The following is a 24,448-nucleotide window of genomic DNA, read 5'->3' as shown; positions in this document are numbered from 1 at the left end:
AAATATAATTTTCTTTGCTTATTCATCTTGAGGGAGGAGTTGTGAAAGATGAGAGATCGAAGCAGATATTAAGAAGCCGTTTAGAGCACGGAGAATTTAATCTTTCCCTTATCTAAGATGCAATCCTCTTACCAAATCCCTAATGGCCACTTTGAAGGAACCTTCATTGAGGCATTAACTCGAACAACCGGGGTGCAACCACATCGACCGGAAAAGATCCCAGCACAGTAAAAAAAACGCTACAATGCCAAAATCCAAGAACCTTAAAAAAGCCCAAAAAAATAAATGAAATTGCAAAACAGAGCAACCACAAATCGAAATAAATCCCAGACCAAAAAAAATTGGTGAAGGGTTTGGGCCTTCTCTCTTGTACGGATAATTTGGTAAGATTATGTTCCGCCGAAGAAGATGATGTTCCCTGGCCGACAATCCTGGGATTTTGACGAAAATCCGTGGGCGAAAATCCAGGGATTATAGAGAGAGAGAGAGAGAGAGAGAGAGAGAGAGAGAGAGAGAGGTGCACGTCTCGAGGGGGAACAAAAATCTCTCCACCTAGCCGAGATTTTCTCCATCCATATCGTGAGAAGTATGATTGGGCCAGCAGATATCTCGTCACCTATGGCGAGAAAGAGAGAGGGGCTGGCAATTATTATTACTTTTTTACCTGTTTATAGGTTTTTTTCCGAATTATTCGCCCTTTTCAGGTTTTTTTCTGGATTTTTTGGGAATTTACATAATTCAAAAAACCGTCTGAGGGAGGAAGGAGAAGCCAACACGTGGCTGTGAACAGTAAAAAACAGATCCCTCTTTATAATAGATAGATATGAATTACATCTAGCCCTCCCCAGACCCCGCAATGGCGAGAGCCTTATGCACTGGGTTGCCCCTTTTTTATGAATTACATATCCAACACCATTCAGAAAAAAATGAATTACATAAGCAATGTAGCATGTACTAAATTATCAGACCATGTCATTAGGTGTTTGATGTTATTACACCATTATTGCTTATTTGATGTTTGTGAGTTTGTATTTGTGTTATTCAAGCATTTCCTGAAGTTTAAACTTAAATGTCCACAATTTGCATGTGTTCCCATACGTTTATGTGATTTTACAGGATTTTCACCAAAATTTCCATCTGAACTCAGCATGTTTCCTTTTTCTCATGACCGAAACACAAATGCCCTTCAAATAGTGATAAAACAATCATTGAGCGAGGGGAATGACCAACATCTCCATCACTTCTCCTGTCTCTCATCTTAGAAACCACCCTCCTTCTCCATTTCATTCTTCTAAACTTTTTCAAATTATTTTGGAATATATAACAATCTAAGGAAACAAGACCACCCCACATAGAGTATCGAAGCTAGGTGACAATGGCTATGAGATCAGCAAAAAGACATGAAATTTTTGCCTAAACAAATGAAATTTCATTAGACAACAAAACAGATAATACAAAGAAGAAAAATAGAAGCCCCAAAAGTCAAGGCCCAAAAACAAAAGGCTACAAATTAGGCATGCATTACCAAAGACCATTTTACTAAGAGAAATTTCAAAGTTGGTCCATCGATCAACCAACGAATGAATACCATGGACCAAGGGATGATCTCATGTGACATGGATATTTCTTAAATGACCTGATTTTTCCCCCAAAAAGGCCTCGCATAAACCAGCAATAAAGCCACATGGAAGTTTGGAGTTTGGACACTTTGCCTAAGACACCATACAAAGAGGTGGAGATCATACTTGCGGATGATTGGACAACTCTTCAATACTTTGTGCACTGAAAAGGAAAGTGATCGACAGTTGAAAAGGGCTAATCGGAACAGTACCGAAGAGTTACAAAGAAATGATGAAAAAGCCATTTCCGTATACAACTATAAGAACTCAAGGGCAGGTTAATCCCAACCAAGATGGACTCACGCAAATCAAGTAGATCCATAAGTCATATGGTTTTCTCTTTCTTGATCTTGTTGGGTATTAAGGTTGATTTTCTTTTACAGCATCTTGATTATTTTTTATTTACAGCGTCTTGATTATTTTCCACAAAACTCAACTTTGAAAAAAAAAGGTTTCCAATAAAAATGTTAATCAAATGAGATATACTCCTCGCCAAATCATAAAACTTTGCAGGTACTAGCTTTGCTAGCTTTGTACTACCACTTGATGCTAACGCATAGGAACTTGTGCAGGTCTCAGCCATAATGATAACTGAAAAATCCTAGAAAAAGATTGCCAGTCTTCTAGGTCAAAATCACTACAACCATTTTCATGAGTGAACTGATCAATCGAATATGGAGCATATACATAATAATGAGCATATTAAGACACATTAAAACGAGTCAATGATAAACTTACAACATTTCCATTAGAATGCAGATATGTATTATCTAGTTTGGAATCGTCCGGCAAATTATCATCTTCATCCAATCCCTCTAGACTCTCAAAGGCACTGGCACTAGCAACAGGAGACTTCGGACAAGGTGGTCGAATTATATGTCCAGCCCTCTTGGTTGAACTTGAACGGCTAACAGATTGTGTGTTACCTGAAAATGTTGAGATTGTGTTAATATTGGCAGGATTGGTTCATTACATTGAAGAAAGTTCTGTAATTTCATAATTCACAACAAAAATGAATAAGCTTATCTTCTCTCCTAGTAAGGCACCAACAAAATATATATTTTTCCTTTCTGAACAATAAACCAACAAAAGAATAATTGATTGACATATAAGGATGTGTTCTCATGCAAAAACCAAGAATGTCAATCAAACAAGAAAAACATATCGTGGTAGTTCGTAATTAATGAACGCTTTATGATTGTTGATATTAGAATATGTTTTAGTGGTTACATGATATATGATTGTTGATATTAGAAAAGGTTGTGGTGGTTACATTTATGTTTTAATGACTATTTTAATAGGTTATGATAGTGCACATTAATGGCATTATTGTAATTTTTGTTTTCAATTCCTATATATATTAAATATTGAAGGACAATCCAAGTTTATTTGGGAGTGGTGGAATCATTAGAAAATTTTAAGGTAAGATTATCTTTGATTTCTCTCACTACCATGGAGTTTGGACAAATATCCAGGCAGAAATAAGAAACATTCTGGATAGCCTAAGATTTTTTTTTTTTTAAATGGTAGAATGATTTCTTTAGATAAGGGAGCGGCCCAAGGAGGACCACTCCCCGAAAGTACAAGAGGAAACACAACAATAAAAATAAAGATACAAAAAACTCTCGAGGGAGGAAGTCAAACCACTCCAATGTCATACGACTAACCCCACTCCTAGCCAAAGAATCTGCCTCCCCATTGGCAGATCTCCACACATGATTGAAAACAATAGCAAAGCCCGAGATTAGATCATCTATTTCATCAAAGATAGACGAAAATCTCCAAGGAGGCAACACCGGCCCCTTCCACCATCGAATTACATTGAGTGAATCACCCTCCGCAATAATGTGATCCATGCTCTCTCTATCAAGTCTTTTAATACCATGATATACCGCCTTTACCTCGGCCTCCAAGGGCATCACATACCCCAAGAGGGCCAGAATAAGCCCACACAACTTCGCTACAATGATCTCGACACAACCCGCCTACCCCGGCTGGGCCCGGGTTCCCAAAACTCGACCCATCGAAGTTAATTTTGAACATCCCAATAGGAGGAGCCACCCACTGCTAAGCAATCTGAGACCTAGCCTCCCTACTAAAGCAAACTTCTCTCCACCCCTCCCATAAATCAAAGGCCGAAACGAATCGGAATGCCGGAAGACATCTCGCCCACGATATAGAGAGGGCAATAATTTTCATATACAGCCAATACAGAGATTTAGCAGCCCCCTCAAAAACTCTAGAATTTCGCTCTTTCGAAATCACTCACCATGTTGCAAGCAAACAAATTTTCCACAACCATTTTCCTTTCTTTCTCCACGGCACAAACTCCCACTGATGCATCAAATCCGGAATAGATAATGAAAAAACCCAAGATATGCCAAACCTCAGAAGTATATAGCTCTATATCTGACGAGAAAAGGAACAATGCATGAAGAGATGACCAACAGATTCACCATCATCCAAGCATAGGGGGCAATGGTCCACAAGCAACATACCTCGCTTCCGAAGGAAGTTAATCGTTTGAATCCGATCGCGACAAATCCGAAGATACAAACTCTAGATGGACAATAAAATTTCCATACCTTGGCCAAGATAGAGGATACATTGCAAGGCATCAAGAATAAATAGAAAGCTTTGACAGAGAAGAAACCAGAAGATTCTGGCATTCTGCAGTCCATACTCTTTTATCCAAACCGGTCCTCTTAATATAGCACCCACTAGAAGCTTAAGAAATTGGGATACCGACTCTAACTCCCTATCAAAGAAATTCTTCCTGAAGATCGGAGACCAAACTAAACTACCCCCATCGCGGAAAAAACAATCACAAACAAAAGCCTCTTTATCGGAAGCTACACTATATAGATCCGGGAACACAACCATAAGAGGATCATCCTCACACCACACATCACACCAAAATTTAATCCTATCCCCCGAATAAACTCTAAACCTAACACACTTGTTAAAAGCATGAGACATTTTCAAAATGTCACGCCACAAGGTCAATCCTTTCTTCTTGAAGCGATTATCAGAAACCCACCTTCCCGGCAAGCAACCATATTTGCTCCCAATGACCCTAACCCACAATTGAGATTGGTCCTCTCCAAACCTCCTTAGCCACTTTCCCAACAGTGCATGATTAAATTCTTTAACTCTCCTAATACCCAAACCACCTTTCATAATAGGGAGGCACACCTTTTGCCAGTTTACCAAGGGAATACCCTTATTCTCATCCTTACCTCCCCATAAAAACCTACGTTAAATTTGTTCAATCCGCAAAACTACGCTAACCGGGCATTTGAACAATGACAAGAAATATATGGGAATATTAGCCAACACCGCCTTGACCAACACAAGTCTTCCCCCTCTAGAAACAAGATTCCTTTTCCACATCTCCAACCTCGTTTCAATTCGTTCAACAACAGGTTCCCACAAAGCTTTATTAGGTCTATCAACCCCCAAAGGAAGACCCAAATAGGTAGAAGGCAAATGATCTAACTGACACCCCAAAATTTTAGCCAGATCAATGGCCTCTTCCTGCAGGATGTTTAAAGAATACAACCTAGACTTGTGAAAATTGGATCTCTAACCAGTAATCAGCTCATAACATCTAAGGGAAGATTTCAAATTCGGCACTTGATTCATTTCCGGTTCGCAAAATAGGAGAGTATCATCTGCAAATTGAAGATGAGACACCTCAACTTTCTCACTTCGTATTTTAAAACCGTTGAAAAGACCCATCCCACTCCCTTTATACATCAATCGACTAAGGGTCTCTACCACAATGACAAACAGAAAAGGGGACAAGGGATCTCCCTACCAAAGACCTCGTGATGACTTAAAGAAACCTTTAGGAGACCCATTAATCAGAACGGAGAACCACGCAGAAGAGACACAAGCCCTAATCCATTCTCTCCACCTACTTCCAAATCCCATCCTCCCAAGCAATCTCATTCCACCCTATCATATGCCTTTTCCATATCCAATTTGCACAAAATACCTCCCACTTCGAGTCTACGATAAGAGTCGATGGCCTCGTTAGCTACTAAAGAGCAATCTAAAATCTGCCTATTAGCAACAAAAGCACTTTGGCAATCAGATATAATAGATGGAAGCACCACCTTTAAGCGATCCGCTAACACTTTTGCCAACACTTTGTATAAACATCCCACCAGGCAAATAGGACGATAAGCACCCGCAACTTTTGGAATAAGAGCAATGAAAGTGGCCCCAGTGCCTTTGTCCAGCACCAAGCCATCAAAGAATTCATCAAAAAATTTCATAATATCCCCTTTCACATACTGCCAACAAGATTGAAAAAGGGCTAAACAAAAGCCATCAGGACCAGGGGCCTTGTCCCTGCTAATGGAAAAAACTCATTTTTCGATCTCCTCCTCAAAAGGTTTATCCAATGTACTTCTCTGGGCCATACTCAGCTCACAAAACTCCAAGTCCTCCGAAGATGGTCTAGTAATACAATCAGACGAATACAAGGATGTATAGTCCAAGATCACACTAGTAACATCTGCGTTCCCCGACACGCTAACTCTGTTATCAACCAGAGACTCGATCCTATTTCTCCTTCTTCGGGCGCTGGCCATTGCATGGAAACAAGCCGTATTTTTTTCCCATTCCTTTAACCGCCTCACTCTCGACTTCTGTCTCCAGGTTATTACCTCATGAAGCAGCAATCATTTATGCTGGGTTAGGGAATCTGGGTTAGGGAATGTAATCTTGAGGGAGGAATTGGGGAGAGTAAAATAGCCTAAGATACTGTCAAGATATCCAGAATGCTTGGGTTTCTAGAATGTAGTACTTCGGTTTCTCGAATTTTTTGGTGGAATCTGATAATAAGGTCCTTCTTGATATAATTTCCACTAACAAGGAACCTCCCCTGTCGATAAAGTACTATTGGAAACTAGGTGGCAGATCATCTTGCTAATTTTGCATGTGCCTCTCTAGCAATAGAGAGATCTTCCAAAGCTGGCTAGGGGTGCCACGAGATGTGAATCTTCGGGCATTCCAAATATTTGTAGCATGTAATTTTTTTTTATTAGTTTTGTGAATATGGAATTAAGGTGGTATGTGCCTCTCTTTGTATTAGTTTTTTGGATCTGGAGATCTGAATCGAGATTTTATTGTCTTTCAGATCACCCCGCACCTTTAAACAACAGTATATAAATTCGGTCATTCCACAGAAGGTGGAAAACCTAAGAAAGACGAATAAGAAACTCTCTTTCCACACACTGATCAATCTGATAAATCCTAGATCAATTCAATAACTATCCAAAATTATAGAATGTTAAGGTAATAATACTACGATGCAGTGCTCCACCTCCAATGTTCATTTCCGACGATTACTCTAACCATGATCCAGCCACGACACCTACGATCGCTCCAAAAGCAGCTCTAATACCACTTGTTGAGAAATCCAACGGGAAAAAAATTTGATCCAATCGCGCGCAAAGAAACAAAAGAGTAGAAAGAAATAAAACACAAGATGCACATACCAAGTTTTACGTGGTTCAGCCAAATAGCCTACATCCATAGGCGAGATCACGATCTTCAGTATGAGAAAAATATAAACAATGATTATCACAGATAAACTCGCAACCTACAAACGGTAAACCTCTTCCTCTATTCTCAACCAAGATCATACACAAAACGCAAAGAGAAAAGGACCCACACAATTGTCATCATAATAGAAATGCCCATAAAGAAACTCTCTCTCTCTCTCTCTCTCTCTCTCTCTCTCCGAATCAAACTAGGAGACAACTAAGACACCCAGCTTAGACCTAGCCCAAGACTAACTTGGAAACCTAACTCTCTCTTAGTCCAACTAGGATGCACAAGAGGTAATTCCTACTCCTAGTCAAGTTAGAATAAGCCCACTTCACATCAGTAGAAAACTTTTTAGTCCTAGTCAAACTTTTGACTTATCCCAGTGAAATCATTAGATAGAATTTGTATTTTTGTATTTCACACATGAAGGAACCCTTTTGATATCAACTAGGATGCACAAGAGGCAAATTTTACTCCTAGTCAATTAAGATAAGCCCACTCCACTTGTGAAATACAAGATACCTACCCCAACAGCAAATTCTATGCTAAAGAAAACATTTCCTTCAAGTTGATGATGCTGTGCCCATCCACTACAAGGGCCAATGTTGCTTATGAAGAAATATGGGTTTGTCCCTTTAACCCAGTGGCAGCCAGTTTCTATTGCGCCACAGTCAACAATCTGGAAGCTCTGTGAATGTTGCAACATACGTAAAAGGAGGCACTCAATCTCTCGGTAATCAAACAAGAAGTTTCAAAAAAAAAAAAAAAAACTCAGCAAATGTTTTCCTCAATCAGATGCGACTTGTTACACTCATGAAGCCAATATAAAGCTTTATTAGATCCCCAAATATAAAGGTCAAGTGTAATTACTTAATGACTTGGAGGAAGAAGTTTGTGTGATAAAGTAACTATCCAACTGCATTGTCCATATTTAAGGATTTCATATTTCATAGTTTCAATCCATGACTTAGCCAGTTAAATCATTAGATAGACTCTCAATTTGCATCATGACAGAAGACTTTAAACCATAATTGTAAATCCCAATACTTAAGGGACGTTTAGACACAGAGATTTTACAATCCTGGATTTTACAAGCTAAAACCTGGATTTTCAAAGTTAAAATCTGCATTTTGTAAGTTAAAAGCTGGATTTGTACGATCCAGGTTTTAGCTTATAAAATCCAGCTTTTAGCATATAAAATCCAGGTTTTAGCTTTTGTAAATTCCAGGATTTTACAGTCCCTGGATTGTAAATCCTTGTATCAAATGCTAAATGAGGAATACATGTTTGAAACCGATTATGTTGGGGGTTCCACGCAAAAGCAAAGATCCCACATCGGAAAAGTGAGAGATGTGGATGTGCTTATAAGGACTTGGGCACCCTCTCAATGATGGCTAGCTTTTAAGGGTGAATTCTACCAAGATCCCAACAAGCGGTATAAGAGCCGGGGAATGGTAACCCCAGTGTACCTCCGAGGACGGAAAAATCCCTTGGGGAAGATCTCAGTAACCCTGGTGTGCCCTCAAGGATGGAGAAAATCCCTCGGGGAAGATCTCGTCGTTCCCACGTTGCTCCCGCATGGAGAAGCGAGATTGTCCACGTTGCATCCGTGTGAAGGGTGAGATTGTTGGGGTTCCAAACAAAAGCAAAGATCCCACAACAGAAAAGTGAGTGGATATGGATGGGCTTATAAGGACTTGGGCACCCTCCTCTTAACGGCTAGCTTTTAAGGGTGAGTTCTACCTGGGTCCCAACAAGTGGTGTCAGAGCTCAAGTAGGAGCGATCGTTGGCGGGTCACAATTGGAGCGATCATGAATATCGTTGTTGGACCACGGTTAGAGTGATCAACGGAGGTACAAAGATTATCTAAGAAATTCTGGTTCGAGGTGGAGCTTCGCATCGAGGGTGATCTGAGACGACCGTAAAATGATGGATCTCGAGTGGGAAGACATTGAGTCAAGGTGGTCAACACAATTCGGTTATGTCTAGCCGATAACGTTATGCTTAATGTTATAGAAGAAGAAGAAGAAGAAGAAGCTCCTACGTTATGGAAGAAGTTGGAAAAGCTTTACATGACAAAAAGGTTTGGCCAACAAATTGTATCTAAAGCGGCAATTCTACGGGCTAAAGATGCAAGAATTCGAAGATCTTCTGAAACACATGATTGTGTTCAACGGACTTGTAGATCAGCTCCACAAGATTGAAGAAAACCAAAAGGAAGAAGACAAGGCCCTATAACTTCATACTTCACTTCCTGATTCATATAACATGGTGACAACTTTATTGTATGGTAAGGATACAGTGAAGTTAGAGGAAATTGCAACGTCGCTCTTATCCAATGAGATGCGAAAGAAACATGTTCTTGATGGGAGTATAAAAGATAAATAACGCCTTTCTCCAATAGCTTAAGCTTTTGGAGAAGTTGGTAAGTTAACATGGTATCAAAGCCAAAGGTCTCGACTCTCGAGTTCAAACCTCCTAGATAGCAAAAATCCACATGCGATGGTCGGCCCAAAGTGGGACCACATGTGCCACGTGTTTGCCAAGTGGGCCACACGTGCAGTTAAAGTATAAAAGATAAATAACGCCTTTCTCCAATAGTTTAAGCTTTTGGAGAAGTTGGTAAGTTAACAATATTAAAGGAAAAGGAGGACCGAGAAGGACCTCAAAAGTACAAAAGTGAAATAAAAAAACAACTCATCAAGGAGGGAGGAACTCAAACCACTCCAAAGCCTCCCTCTGAACCCCAGACCTAGCTAGAGAATCTGCTTCTGAGTTAACAGATCTCCTTACATGATTAAAAACAATAGAAGAACCAAATGTTAAATCAGCAATCTCTTCAAAATAAGACCAAAAGGGGAGCCGCTGAACCCAACCAACTGATCACATTTTTAGAATCACCCTCGACTATGGTCTTATCATAGAGATTCTTGTCAATTCTTTTAATCCCTATATACATCGCCCTAACCTCCGCCTCATTAGAATCGCAAACCCCCATAGGCCCAGAGAATGACCACAAAACCTCTCCAAGAGAGTCCCGGCAGGGCCTCCAATACTAGCCGGCCCCGGATTTTCCAGACTCGATTCATCAAAATTTACCTTGAGAAGATCCGAAGGGGGTTCTCATCACTGAGAAATCTTAGGGAGCACTTCCTTTTCCATACACACAATTTGCCACCCCTCCCATAAATCAAATGCCGAAACAAATCTGAACATAGGAAGGCATTTTGCCCAAGCTATAATTAAAGAAACTAATTTTATATAGATCCGATATGGAGTTTTAGACTCCCGATCAAAGACCCTAGAGTTCCTCTCGTTCCAAATCACCCACCAAGTGGCTAGCAAGCACATCCTCCATAACACCTTTCCTTTCCTATTCCAAGGCACAAGCTCCCAACTGTAGATTAACTCCCCAATTGATTTCGGAAACACCCAAGAAATCCCAAATCTAGCAAGAATAAGACCCCATACTTCCCTTGACAACTTGCAATGAATGAATAGATGGTTGATAGATTCCCCATCTTCCAAACACAAGGGACAATGGTCCACAAGCGACATGCCCCGCCTCCATAAAAAATCAATAGTCTGGATCCGGCCATGACTCACTGCCCATCCAAAGAAGCTAACCCTCGGAGGACAATGAAAATTCCATACCTTTGCTGAAATTGACGTCACACCGCTGGGCACTAGATGACGGTAGACAGATTTGACCGGGAAGGAACCAAATGAATCCCAAATCCATACTCTTTTATCTGACCCGAATCTCTTTAAATAGCACCCCTCAAGCAACAACAGTAGCTGGGCTAATGAATTCCACTTTCTATCAAAGAAATTCCTTCTAAACCTCGGAAACCATGACACCTTGAGACGTTCTCTGACAAAACATTCGCATACTAAAGCATCCTTTTGGGAGGCCACCGCATACAAGTCGGGGAAATTTTCCATAAGAGGATCGCTCGAACACCACGAATCAAGCCAAAACCTGATCTGATTTCTAGAATACACTTTATTTCTTATGCCATCATAGAAAGAATGAGACAACCTTCTGATATCCCGCCATAAAGTCAAAGATTTTCTATGGGAAAAGGCCAAAAGGTCGCTCAAGATCTAGGGTCAGCAAAAAGGGCGTGCAATGTTCCCATTGCAAGGAATACGGCCACATCAAGCGGGATTGTTCGAAGCAAGCTGCCCAGTCAGACATTGGTGCTTCGAATACGGTGGTGGCTATAATCAATGAGCATAGCAAAGAGGTTGGAGACGTTCTCACAGTTTCCACAAGTAATCACACTTCTCCTAATGATGAGTGGAGTCTAGATTCAAGGTGCTCTGTTCATGTATGCTCCAAGAGGAAATATTTTGATACATTCCAAGTAGTGGTGCAACTTGGGTCGGGTCAAGTTGAGCTTTTGCTAAAAAATGAATAGGAATCAACCGACCCGATTTTAAGGTAAAATCTTAACCCGAATTCCCAAAAATTAACCCAAGTTGCACCCCTAATTCCAAGAGATAGGGGCAGGTGCAGTGTTCTTCAGTGATAGGTATACTTGTGACGTCACGGGGGTTAAAACGGTGAAGATCAAGATGTTCGATGGAGTGGTTCATACTTTAGGTAGTATGGCATATGTCCCAAAGATGCAGAAGAATCTAGTGTCACTTGGCTAGTTGGACTCCAAGGGTTGTAGGTATTCAACTGCAGTCATGAAAATCACACGCGTATGTATGGTTCTGATGAAATGAGAGAAGTGTGGCGGATTATATCGTTTGTTCGAGGACAAGGTGACCAGTGTCCTAAGATCTTGACAGGCAATTGGAAATGTAGTGGTAGTGCGTGCAGTCGTAGGGTCTCTTTCACAGTTGGTGCAGAGATATATTTCTAGGCTGCAGACGATGGTGAGACCGTGTCAGTACCTACGTTGGGGAGGATGGATCGATATCCTTCTCCAGGGTTAACTAGGTGAGTCAACAGGTTAGCAGCTACACATGTGCATTGGCCATGTTGATCAAGTCGGGAAGAGCCAAAACCAAGATGATTTGAGGGTGTGTAGTTGGTACTTCAGAACGCCAATGGTGGTTTGGGGCGATAGCGAACCGGTGGCAAAATCAACAGAAAGTCTTCGGGTAGCGGGGAAACAATTCAAGGTAGAGATAGTTGGGAAAGTTGCCTTGTTTCCCACGGTTCCAGTGGGAGCCAAAGATAAAAAGGCTTATTTTAGGTTTTTGGAAAACCAAAGTATAAAAGGAAGAGAGTTGTTTTACCTGGGTGAGAGGGCAAGGAAAGGATCATGTGTGAGTGGGCAAGGAAAGGATTGCAGGCTTGTGGGTTTGGGTTAATCCATTGTAAACTTGTATATTGTTTTCTCACGGTGGAAGATCATGTTCTCACCCGTGGATGTAGGCATCTTGTCGAACCATGTAAATGTTGGTGTTGTGGTTTGCTTATAAGGACTTGGGCACCCTCCCCTTGATGGCTGGCTCTTTTAAGGGTGAGTTCTACCCGCATCCCAACAGATTCTTTCAAAGGCCATTTAAAAAAAGCAAGAAAGAAAGAAAAGCAACAAGGAAGAAGAAAAAAAACAAGAAAAAAGGCAAAAAATATTTATGGGAAGACAATCGGGTTGCATACCTTCATGGAGTGTGTGGAGTAAAATCCAGGTTTTATCTTATAAAATCCTGATTTTAACCTGTAAAATCCAAGATTTTGCAAAACTGGATTGTAAATCCTTGTATCAAATGCTAAAATGAGACATGTCTGAAACTGATTCTTTCAAAGACCATTAAAAAACTGATCCTCCCAAAAAAAAAAGCAACAAAAAGGGATAGAAAAAGAGAGAGAGAGAGAAGAACAAAAAAGCAAACACATTTCATTCGGACGAAAATTCAAACAATTCTATACCTTCATGGAAATTCTATCGTATAAAATCAAGATTTCAGCTCATAAATTCCATGATTCTACAATCCAAGATAGTAACTCCTTGTATCAAATACTAAAATGACTAACAAATGTCTTAAACCAATTCTTTCAAAGACCACTAAGGCCCTGTTTGTTTTAGATTATGACAACCGATTGTGGAGTCCCCAACCGATTATTGTGCAGAAAATTTCACTAAATTTAAGTCCAATAATCAGTTGCGGATTCCACAATCGGTTGTCATAATCTAAAACAAACAGACCCTAAAAAAACCGATCCTTTCAGGGAAAAAAAAGAAGAAAAGCAAACACTTTTTCACTAGCATTTTGCATACCTTCATGAAGAGTATGAAGCCGAGGAAGACCAGGAGGAATAGATAGAATCCGATCCTCAACAGAAAATGGACCATTCACCCTCTCCTCTCTTTCCACCGTGGCCGTAGAAACATCCGGCAAGGAAGCGGAGTGCCGGCGATAATATCCGGCGGCTTTTCGCCGGAGATTTTGTTGATTCTTCTTCTTATCGGATTTCTTATTATTAAAATGCTGATTCAATAATCCCCCTTTCTCTTTCTCTTCTTCTTCCTCTCCACTTTCTTTGTCCCTTTCTACTGAGAGTGCGAGCTCTAGAATCTGATTTAGGGTTTTTCTGTGCATGTAGTAAGCTGATACCGCCACGAATGAGGCTCCGAACAAGGCTGCCATGGCTAGATGCAGAGCATAAGCATCCATTTGTCTTATTCTCTCTCAGTAAATCAGCAGTTCAGCACCCTAAGAGTTGAGTCAGAGAGTAGAGGAATTGAGTTAGAGAGGTATGTTTTTTGTTTTTTGAGAAGAAGAACAAGAGAGATTTCTGTTTATTTATAGAAAATCCGTAGAGAGAGAGTTCATATTCGTAGAGAGAGAAAGAGAGATAGCTTTCTGAGAGCAGAAAAAAAGAAGCAGATTTTTGTGTATTTATAGAAAAGCCGTAGAAAGAGAACACATTGCTGCAGAGAGAGAGAGAGAGACTCTTCTGCTTTCTACTCTTCTTCTTTCTACTTTTTTCGAAAAAAAAATTGGCTACGCAAAGTTGCGCAGGAGGTTCTGCGCAACGCATTAAAATACACTAAAAGTAGAGAGTGTGGCAATATCAATTCCATGGTCTGATATTTTTACACCACATGTTTGATATTTCCACACCCCTGCTTCCTCTTTATTTTAGGTAGACCTGGCAAACGGGTAACCCGCGCGGGTACGGGTACGACCCGTGCGGGTATGGACCCAGCGGGTACAGGTAAAAAATACTCGCGATTCTACAGGTAGTCATTTTATGTACCCAGACCCCACCCGCGCGGGTACGGATAACCTTAAAATACAATGGACCCCACATTGTTTTTGTGATACAAACCATTCGTTTGATGGGCCCTCACATAGATAGGGTGTGCCAAAAATTCAGCTCCATAGGATCATTCCAACCCTACGATTTGTAGAGGCAAAAATGGACGTGTAAAAACCTTCACTAATCTGTCCATTTTTTGTCTATATATGTATATGGTGGAGTTTCTTGATGTACATGAGGGCATTTTGGTCTCTAAAGGTGGAGTTTCTTGAATTACATGAGGGCATTTTGGTCTCTAAACGCCTTTCGGCTTAAAACCTCTAGAAGTCTGATTTTTTCATTTTTCATTTTTTGCTTTTTTTTATGCTATGGCACCTGCAGATTTACCCGGTCCAGCCCAGTTTTGACGGGCCAGGTGGACCCGCAGGTGCTTGTCACTTTTTGCCGGGTCTAATTTTAGGGCCAGCTGTTTTGCCTATTCCACTTTCCCCTGTACGCTATAACTTTTAACTGTACTAGGCTTTTGTCCTTTTTTTAAATAGGACGATGATATTTTCACCGCCCTCGCGAGCCCACTGTTTAACGTGATTTTGACGTCAGTTTATATGGTTTGTGGCCGTATAGTACCAGATTTTATGTTGTATAAGCCCTTATATTTCCGTATTTTTCAAAAAGTACTGTGCGGATTACACTATAGGATGATCCAAACTGTCCATATGATGGGCCACAACTTAAATAGGTTGCCCCAAAAAATCTTTTCTATTGGATGATCCCAACCCTCCGATCTTAGAAGAACTGAATATGGTAACTTGTATAGAGGGGGGGGGGGGGGGGGGGCTACGATTATCTTATGGAAATGATTTTTGGGGCACAAACTATTTAATCACATGGACAGTTTGGATCACCTTATGATGTGCTCCATATGAAAAATACGTGACTATAAGGGCTAACACCATATAAAAACTCATACATTATTTTTAAGAAGTGTTGTAGGGCCGTACCATAAGATGATCTAAACCGTCCATTTGATGGGCCGCAACTTAAAAACTGGGAGAATGGACGTTTTGGATCATCCTATGGTGTTGGCCTTAAATAATCTTTGAAATTTACTGGACTATCTGGCCATACCTTATAAAAACTGGGAGAAATTTATACCATAAGAAGCTTCATCTGGGCCCACTCTTCAAGATAATAAATCGATTAGCGCGGTTCATCTGACGGCTCATGAATTGTAGATGAGATAACTTGAAGATCACTCCTTTTCGCAACATTTCCAACTGTTTGATCATTGGTTTTGATTGCAAACCGTTGATCATTGTTTCTAAAGCTCCAAGACTAGCTACAAATGAACGGTCCAGATCTCTCCAATGTCAATATGTTGTGGGCCCGGAACAGGCTTTTCAATTCGCTTCCAATCTCAAGGGCTCTCATGGCATAATTTCCCTTTTACAAATAGAGAAATAGTATGAAGACTTGGTTCTGTGAGAGTTTTCCAAACAGGCCTCCTATTATTGCCATTTGCCACGGGTATCGAAATACAATTGTGACCGTATCAAATTAAAAAGGGTATTTTTGTCATTTTAAAATGGCCTTTATCTATTGTTGCGTAAATGGCATAATAATGATGGCTGTTAGGAAGCTCTCTACAACGAGCGCGTCTCGAGATTTAAGGTGTACGTGCTACGTGGAAATTGGAGCGAAAGAGAGAGACTGAGAGAGAGAAAGGGATTATTTTTCTAGTGCGGGTGTGGGGCCCACCATATGCATAGAGTGTTTGTGATAAGTGAGTGGAAACAAAAACGTCGTTTTCGTTATCGACACGCCTTTGAGATTTCGTGTCCTTTTCTGTGATCCGGAAAGTGGTGCGAAAAACGTGATTTTCTTTTTCATTGGAATTTAGTTACATTGATTTTCGAATATGACTCCCCACCACCTTTCTATAGTAATCTTATCTTATGGTACATGTTACATATTTATTGGATGATCTGAACCGTTGATCTGATGGGAGATCCCCTCCAACCAACATTATAGGTCTAAGTCGGGAAGGAAATCCCAGCCGTTAGATGAAATGCTGCAAAAATCATCGCTTATGATATGAGGCGTTGATTTGACTAGAGAACTTGAATCCGGCCCATTGTCACTTGCTTCACCTCGATCGGATGATCCTGGCCCTTGATATTGTAGGCCCTGTTTAGATTCCATCGGTACGATAAAATATTGATTTCTGTAGGTGTGGGTCATGTTGTGATGGTCCACATAATTAATTATAGGAAATGATATATTTGCCCATTTTTATTCCCAGCGCCACCCCTCTTTAGTGTAAAATAGTAGTCACAAATACACTAAACTGGGCTGGCATAGGGAAGAAAAAAGGGCAACTATTTCCTGAGGTGCTGATATGTGATAGGTCAGCCATATCGGACCTAGTCTGATATTGAGATACCAGCCGATGTCTTGGAAATGATAAAAAAAATCTGAAAATATTCCAAATATATCGGCCTATCAGATATATCAACTTATTCAAAATATATTCTCAAATATTTTTCATATGAGGAAATGGTTTGTGTGCAGCTGCACAGATAAGTTATCAGTGCATGGCTCGCAAACCATAGGGGGAGCCACATTTTTTGGGGGATCCAAAGCATTCATTTGGAAGGTCCTCACATGGATAGGGTGCGTACAAAAAATCAGCCCCATAGGATCATCTTAACCCAATCAAAGGTGGAGGGGGAAATGGACCGACACTGTTTCTGCTCATTTTTTCCCTCCACAAATGGCAGGGTTAGGATGATCCTATATGGCTGATTTTTGGTACGCACCCTATCCATGGAAGGGCCTTCGAAATGAATACTTTGGATCCCCCAAAAAATGTGCCCCCCCCTATGGTTTGTGAGCCATGCACAGATAAGCTTATTTGTGCAGTTGCACACAAACCATTTCCTCTTTTTATATATGGGCTGATACTTGGTAGGCCAATGATAGTGGATAATGCTCGTAAACCAGACACGAGACGCACATCTCTCGTAATCCAATATAAATGGCGGCGAAGAATCGGATTTTCCAAAGCTTTGCAGGGTTACTTAGCGATATTCTAGTTCTCCAGTTCCCCCCTGTTTCTTCAGATGCCTGTTCAAAAGCCATTAACTTTTTATTAATAAAACCATTACAATACCATTAAAAAAAATTAAAATAAAATAACACCATTACAATCATTATCTACAGATAATCGTATTTAACTTAAAAAAAATCCGCATATAATATTTTACACAGATAACTTTTAGATTATCTAAAGAAGCCCAAAAGCATCTTCCCCATCAACCATATAAGCTGAAACTTAAACTCTGTGTAAACTCTAAATCATCTCTTCACATGTGAAATGAGCCTTATCATTGAGGTACTATGGTTATTATAATCATAGAGGTCCTCTTTTAATTATTGTTATCTCTCCATTGGTGGCTTTAGATTATGGCAAAAAAAACATGTCATAGATGAAGGGGAAGAAAGGAATGGATTGCTTTCTACTTTTTAATGTTGCTAAAATATTCATTAGAATATGATATATGTGGTGGTGTGAGTGGGGTTTTTTTTTTTTTTTTCTACATTTGTGTGTGTGTGTGTGGGAAAGTTGATGGATCGTCTTGTGGGATTTGATAGTGAAGCTCAGATATTTAATAAGCAAAGATACAAATATTTATTGGATGGGAGTGAAATTGAGTTGATGCTTTTGGATGAATCTGTGTTACACTGAGAAGACGTTTTCGCAGCCTGAATAATTATTTGGGTCTAATTGTGATAGAGGAGATGAGGGGGAGGCTAGGGGAGAGAATTGAGAGGGCACAAGTGAAGAATATAATAAATCCAATCCAATTGTGCACAAATAAACGGAAAAGCAGAATAAACACAAGCCACAAGATAAACGCCAAGATTTATATGGTTTAGCTAAGATGCCTACATCCACAGGCGAGAACACAATCTTCCACTATAATAATAAAGCAAAATTACAAATATTAGAATGGATTGTACAAAACCCACAAACTTGGAATCCTTCCCTTGCTTCTCAACCAAGACGATAACGAAGAGAATCCCGAAAAAAAATCCACAAGAGAAGACTTGAGAAAATATGCTTACAGAAAATCTAGGCTATTAGGGTTTCTGACCCACGTGAAACCCTAACAACTGAAAATGGATATGCCCTGGCATTTTATTTTATTTTTTTTTGGGGGGGGGGGGGGATGGATGGGAAGGGTTTGATTAAAAAAAGATGTATACATTCAAATTTGTGAGATCGAAGCTAGCCATAACCAGAAAAAAATGATTATTGTAGGAAAAATCACCGGAAGTTGCTAGTTTCCACCGCTAAAAATATTAATAATTAAGTTGTTTTCGGGATTGGCTACCCTAATTGAACAATTGATTTTAAATAAACCTATCTGAATGGGTTTATTAAAAAAAAGGGATTTTCCAGGGACCATGGCAGAAGGCATTTTGGGGGCCGGCTGTTGCACTAGAGAGCAGCCACATAGTCTCACTTTTTGTCTTATTTATTTAATTCATCCTGTGTGGCTGCTTTTTCATGCAACAGCTGGTTCACGAAATTCCTTCTGAGATGTTCCCTAGCAAGCCCCTCAAAAAAAAAAAAACATGAGAACGACCACCCTACGTGTATGGTATATCATATCCATTGCCCATTGGGTCCTATTCTTGATGTGAATGGGGATAGTAAGCTTATCCAAGGATAACTTAAACGTGGACTTGCTATCCAAATAGAGAACAACACTAATTTGTCCATGCAGTTGGTAGTTGAATGGAGAATGTATATGATGGGTGGCCGTGAAAACACGTGAAGTCTAAAAAAGTAGGTATGGCCCACTTTTCTTGATGATCCAAACCGTTCATATGTTTGGGCACAACCTATTAAAATCATTTCCATAGGATGATCCTAAGCCTCCGATCTGAACTGATCTGAAAATGGAGATTTCCAAAAAATCATTTATGGAATCTTCTACAAATTGGAGGGTTAGGATCATCCTATGGAAATGATTTTTGGGGCACAACCTATTTACGTTGTGCCCATACAGATGAACGGTTTGGATCATAAAAAAAAGTGGGCCGTACCTGCTTTTTTTAGACTTCAAGTGTTTTCACGGCCACCCGTCATATAAATTCTCAGTTGTATGATAATCACATATTCACATTGGTTATAATATTCTTTTCCAAAATGTCAAGCCACAATTACCAATTATGTTTTACTTTTTTGGAAAGACTGCAGGTATTGGCAGTCTAGTGTTTTGATAATTGCACTAACTCAGCTTGTCTTTTCTTTATAACTTGCATTTGAGAGCTTTTGGGAACTGTAATAACCTTTGGCAGCTGTTTAAATAATAAAAGACAATATGAGTTAGTGCAATTATCAAAATATGCTAGTGCTAATATCAGTAGCCTTTTGAGAAAATGGCCTCTAATGATATGCACTTTAGAATGAAGAGGAAAAAAACATCTACAGTTGAACACTTACCAGGAATATCCGAAAGGAAGTTTGTAGATGGTGTAAGCCCGTAGAGTCCAGTGTTTTTCAAAAAGTACAGTACAGCCTACACCATATGATGATCCAAACCGTCCATTGTCCATTTGATGGGCCACCACGTAAATAAGTTTGTGCCCTAAAATCATTTCCACAGGAAGATCCCAACCCTCTGATCTATAGAAGTTTTCATGATATGTGTTAGACCAAAAATCGGTAACAGGTACAGCAGTGGCGTAAGAGCTGAGAGCGAGCGACAAGGGAGGTTGAGTATGAGTCCTGCGGTGAGTGTTTAGTCCTGCACAAGGCAAGCGAGGTCAGAAGACCAGACCGGGTTTTACTCCGGACAGGCCCTTCGACACTCAAGTCAGTATGAGCAGGAGTGAAGGGGAGATGTCTTAAGAGTTTAGGGAGAGAAGGGATTTTCGCATTACTCATTAGTCTGAGCTTTAGTCCCCTATTTATAGGGAAAATCTGTTGAGGTGTCCTGGACAGGTGTCCAGGACAGGTGGCGGCCTGTGAGAGGCTGGATCTCACCTACTCTGAACAGGTGGCAGCCTGTGAGAGGCTGAGTCTCACCTACTCTGGGACAGGTGGCAGCCTGTGAGAGGCTGGGTCTCACCTACTTTGGGACAGGTGGCAGCCTGTGAGAGGCTGGATCTCACCAACTCTGAACAGGTGGCAGCCTGTGAGAGGCTGAGTCTCACCTACTCTGGGACAGGTGGCAGCCTGTGAGAGGCTGGTGTTTTCACACCCCATCAGTTGCCCCCCAGTTTTCCAAGTCATTGAAGGACTTGGGAAAGTGTGATCACTCGTTTTTCTGGATGGGGAGACGTTGTTCGGGGGTGAATCGAAGAATTTAGCACGGAGTCCGGAGTTCGCAGTCCGGATTTAGGAGTTCGGAGTTCGCAGTCCGGCGTCCGGAGTACGGCTTCAACCGGACTGGCTCCTGGCGCAACACAGAGTCAAATATCCAGTCCGGAGTTCGCAGTCCGGAGTCCGGAGTTGGGAGTTCGCAGTCCGGAGTACGGCTTCAACCGGACTGGCTCCTGGCGCAACACAGAGTCAAATATCCAGTCCGGAGTTCGCAGTCCGGAGTCCGGAGTTGGGAGTTCGCAGTCCGGAGTACGGCTTCAACCGGACTGATTTTTGTCGTCTTGTGAGAACGCGTTATATCCAGTACGGTTTTTTCCGGACTGAATTTTGTCTTCTAGCAGCCAGTTCGGTGCGGACCGGACTGATTTTTGTCGTCTTGTGAGAACGCGTTATATCCAGTACGGTTTTTTCCGGACTGAATTTTGTCTTCTAGCGGCCAGTTCGGTGCGGACCGGACTGATTTTTGTCGTCTTGTGAGAACGCGTTATATCCAGTACGGTTTTTTCCGGACTGAATTTTGTCTTCTAGCGGCCAGTTCGGTGCGGACCGGACTGATTTTTGTCGTCTTGTGAGAACGCGTTATATCCAGTACGGTTTTTTCCGGACTGAATTTTGTCTTCTAGCGGCCAGTTCGGTGCGTACCGGACTGATTTTTGTCGTCTTGTGAGAACGCGTTATATCCAGTACGGTTTTTTTCGGACTGAATGCCGAGTGCGGAGTGCGGAGTGCGGAGTGCGGAGTGCGGAGTGCGGAGATCCATCTTTGGGACGTGAATGTTTACGCGCGTGCTTGATCGTATTGATGGTGGGAGAATGTGTCCGTCATAAATAGGGGACACGTGGCGCAATCCGGGTGGCCTCGAGATGCGTGCATCGCATTTATTACCCCACCGCCTCTGAAAAACTATATAAGGAGGTTTACCCCCCTTCACTTTTTACTTTTTACCTTTCATCTTTTTCCTCTTCTTGCTCTGGGAGTTTCCACTTCTCAGTTCGCAGCTCGCAGTCCACAGATTGCAGATCGCAGTTCGCAGTTCGTAGTCGCAGTTCGTAGCTCGCAGTCGCGTTCCAAGATCTGTTAAGGGCTCCACTCACCGGTATTCCTCTCAGCCCTTCCTTTTACTATGTCTGGTAGTACTTCCAATTCCGAGTCCGGTACGGGGTCCTCCACTAGCAGTATTTCGGAGTTTAGGATGCCTCAGGAGCCTTTTTTGGCTAGTCCGTCTGATAGGATAGACCTTGTAGATAGTGACGATGGAGGGGATAGGGATGAAGTGATCTTAGATCTGAATGCCACTCCTCCCTTGACTGGCAGTCTCCCGCAAGCAGGAGGGAGTGTTGAGAGCGACGTTAATGAAGCGTCCACAACATTCCGTCCTGGCCGGGCGGTGGAGGTGATCGCTAGAGCGCGGATGGATGCCGATCCAAAATACAACTTGCGAGCTCTAGTCGAGGAGAACTACCTCACCAGGTCTATGCTGGGAGATATCAGGGATAAATACTGCGTGCCCCCGAGATTTGAACTGAGGGCAGCTATAGAGGGAGACAGAGCCTGCAACGAGAGCCAGGATCTCTGTATTTATGAGGAGTCACTGAGGGCAGGACTCCGATTTCCGTTGCACCCCTTTTTCTCAGCGGTGCTACGTTACTACGGACTAGCCCCGGCCCAGGTAGCTCCGAACTCATGGAGATTATTAGTTGGGTTTTTATACCTCGTCCACGGTCGGTTAGAGAGGAGTGTGACTTTGTCACTGTTCCGTGCTTGTGCACACCTGAAGAAGCATAAAGAAGGGGGCTGGATCTACATTAGCCAGCGCCCTGAACGGAAGATAATCACTGGCATTCCTTCGTCGATTCACTCGTGGAAGAATAGATTCTTCTATGTTGTGGATCAGGAGGCCAGTGAGCCCTGGTCCGTCCCTCTAGTGTGGGACACTCCAGATACCTCAAAACTGAGTCGAAAGCCGCTCCTCGAAGGTGAGGACAGGATAACATTCGCCTTGATGCGGAAGGAGATCGAGCAATCAGGCCTCATCCGTTGTAAGGAGTTTTCTGAAGAGGCGATTCTGGTCGGGCTGGGCGTGAGTGCCGCGACTCCAGGACGTATGTAGCTAGACTTGTCTATGCAATCTGTTTATTTTTTATATACTTGCTTCTGACCGTTGGCTGCTCATTTGTCATGCAGAGATGAAGAAACAATCAACCGTCGAGAAAATCAGGCAGGGAGCTCAGCCGCGGGCACAAGAAGGTGCTCAACAGGCGCAGCAGGAGCGCCAGAAGAGAAAAGCGACTGTGCTGGGGAGTCCGGCCCCGTCACAGGGCATTCCTCCCCCATCCCAGAAGCCCAAGACTAAGGTGAAGCTAATAGGCCCCTTTGCTCAGGGCGGTGGCTCTTCTAAGTCCGGTGGTGCTTCTACCGGAGCCGGTTCTGGGGCTCGCCCTCCTGCGGGGATTAGTGAGCAAGTCTTTCGACCCAATTGGGCCGTTCTGAAGGATGACACTGCCTTAGGCGAGAGCCGGGTAGCAGCAGAGCTTATGAGCAAGTGTTTGCTGCAGAAGGACAAGCAACAGGTCCTTTACGAGCCGCCAGCTACAGGAGAGGAGGCTGTGTTGTCCTCCGCTTACCAGGTAAGGAAGTAGTGCTTCGATTTGCCAACTTTCTGCCCATTTCTTCCTTTCACCATACTGATGCCTGTTTCTTTCTGTTCTTTCTTCAGATCTTGCTATACTATAATGACCTCAAGGAGAAGAGTAAGAGCTTCTCCCAAGCCATTACTTCATCTGAAGAGGTGAACGGAAAGTTGGCCGTTGAGGTGCAGGAGCTTCAAACGAGCATCGGGCGAATAGAGGAGGAGAGGAAGTTGTTAAAAGAAGATCTGGCCGCAGAGAAGAGGAAACTGGCCAAGGCTGCTGAAGCCATGGAGGCTCAAAGAGGAAGGGCCACTGACAGACAGGAGAAGGCAGTAAAAGAGGCCACAGAGGCAAAGGAGGCTGAACTTTTCAGCCTGTCGAGCGAGGCTTACAGTCTTGGATACTACGACTGCCTCCAGGAGCTCCAGGCCTGCAATCCAAATCTGTTGATGCAGAACATGACTCTCCCTGCCAGGCCGAAGATTACTGATGAGGAGCCAGATACTCCTGCTGACATCACCTCTCTTCCAGATGCTTAGATTTTTTATTTTTATTTTTTTGTTTTGTTTTGACCTCTTTTTGTAATGGTCCTTGAGACCCTACAACTTTTACCAGCATGTTTAAAGTGAATTTTGTAATGGCCCTCGAGGCCCCACATATTCTGATCAATGAAATTTGTCTGTCTCTGATACTTCTCGGCTGAGTGATTTGCTTGACTTTGTCTTTTTATTTTGATAACCTGTGAGTGAGGCCGTTGATGGTCGAATTGCGACGAACTGGTCTTTTAACAAGTACCCAAGTTTTGTGAACTGGGTTTCCATTGAGTACCCAAGTTTTGTGAACTGGGTTTCCAGTGCGTACCCAAGTTTTGTGAACTGGGTTTCCAGTGCGTACCCAAGTTTAAGAGCTGGGTTTCCAATGCGTACCCAAGTTTAAGAACTGGGTTTCCAGTGCGTACCCAAGTTTAAGAACTGGGTTTCCAGTGCGTACCCAAGTTTTGTGAACTGGGTT

At 42.0% G+C, this 24,448-nt stretch overlaps 2 protein-coding genes across 2 annotated transcripts in view; one reads left to right on the top strand and one right to left on the bottom strand.

The window, feature by feature from the left end:
• The window catches only part of LOC143874632 (putative AMP deaminase), a 47,549-nt gene extending 33,391 nt beyond the window's left edge, over nt 1-14,158 (bottom strand). Inside the window, exons 1-2 of the mRNA XM_077376906.1 lie at nt 13,425-14,158; nt 2,358-2,545 (exon numbers count right to left, since the gene is read on the bottom strand). Of these exons, the coding sequence (XP_077233021.1) occupies nt 2,358-2,545; nt 13,425-13,821 (585 nt within the window). The 5' untranslated portion in view covers nt 13,822-14,158. The remainder of the gene's footprint in view (nt 1-2,357; nt 2,546-13,424) is intronic.
• Nucleotides 14,159-22,881: 8,723 nt separating this feature from the next.
• On the top strand, nt 22,882-23,976 carry LOC143892233 (uncharacterized). Its single transcript, XM_077396701.1, has 2 exons — nt 22,882-23,434; nt 23,524-23,976. Exons 1-2 carry the CDS (start codon nt 22,994-22,996, stop codon nt 23,974-23,976), a joined length of 894 nt encoding a protein of 297 aa, XP_077252816.1. The 5' UTR covers nt 22,882-22,993.
• Nucleotides 23,977-24,448: the final 472 nt, after the last annotated feature.

This window comes from Tasmannia lanceolata, unplaced genomic scaffold, assembly GCF_043159265.1.
Source record: "Tasmannia lanceolata isolate RefF3 unplaced genomic scaffold, GAP_Taslan_0.1 ptg000002l, whole genome shotgun sequence".
Taxonomy (NCBI): Eukaryota; Viridiplantae; Streptophyta; class Magnoliopsida; order Canellales; family Winteraceae; genus Tasmannia; species Tasmannia lanceolata.
This window is presented reverse-complemented; position numbering and strand designations above follow the sequence as displayed.

Coding starts and splice junctions, on each gene's coding strand:
- LOC143892233 (XM_077396701.1), top strand. CDS start 22,994: ATGAAGAAACAATCAACCGTCGAGAAAATCAGGCAGGGAGCTCAGCCG. Junction 23,435..23,523: donor TGTTGTCCTCCGCTTACCAG/GTAAGGAAGTAG, acceptor TTCTTTCTTCAG/ATCTTGCTATACTATAATGA.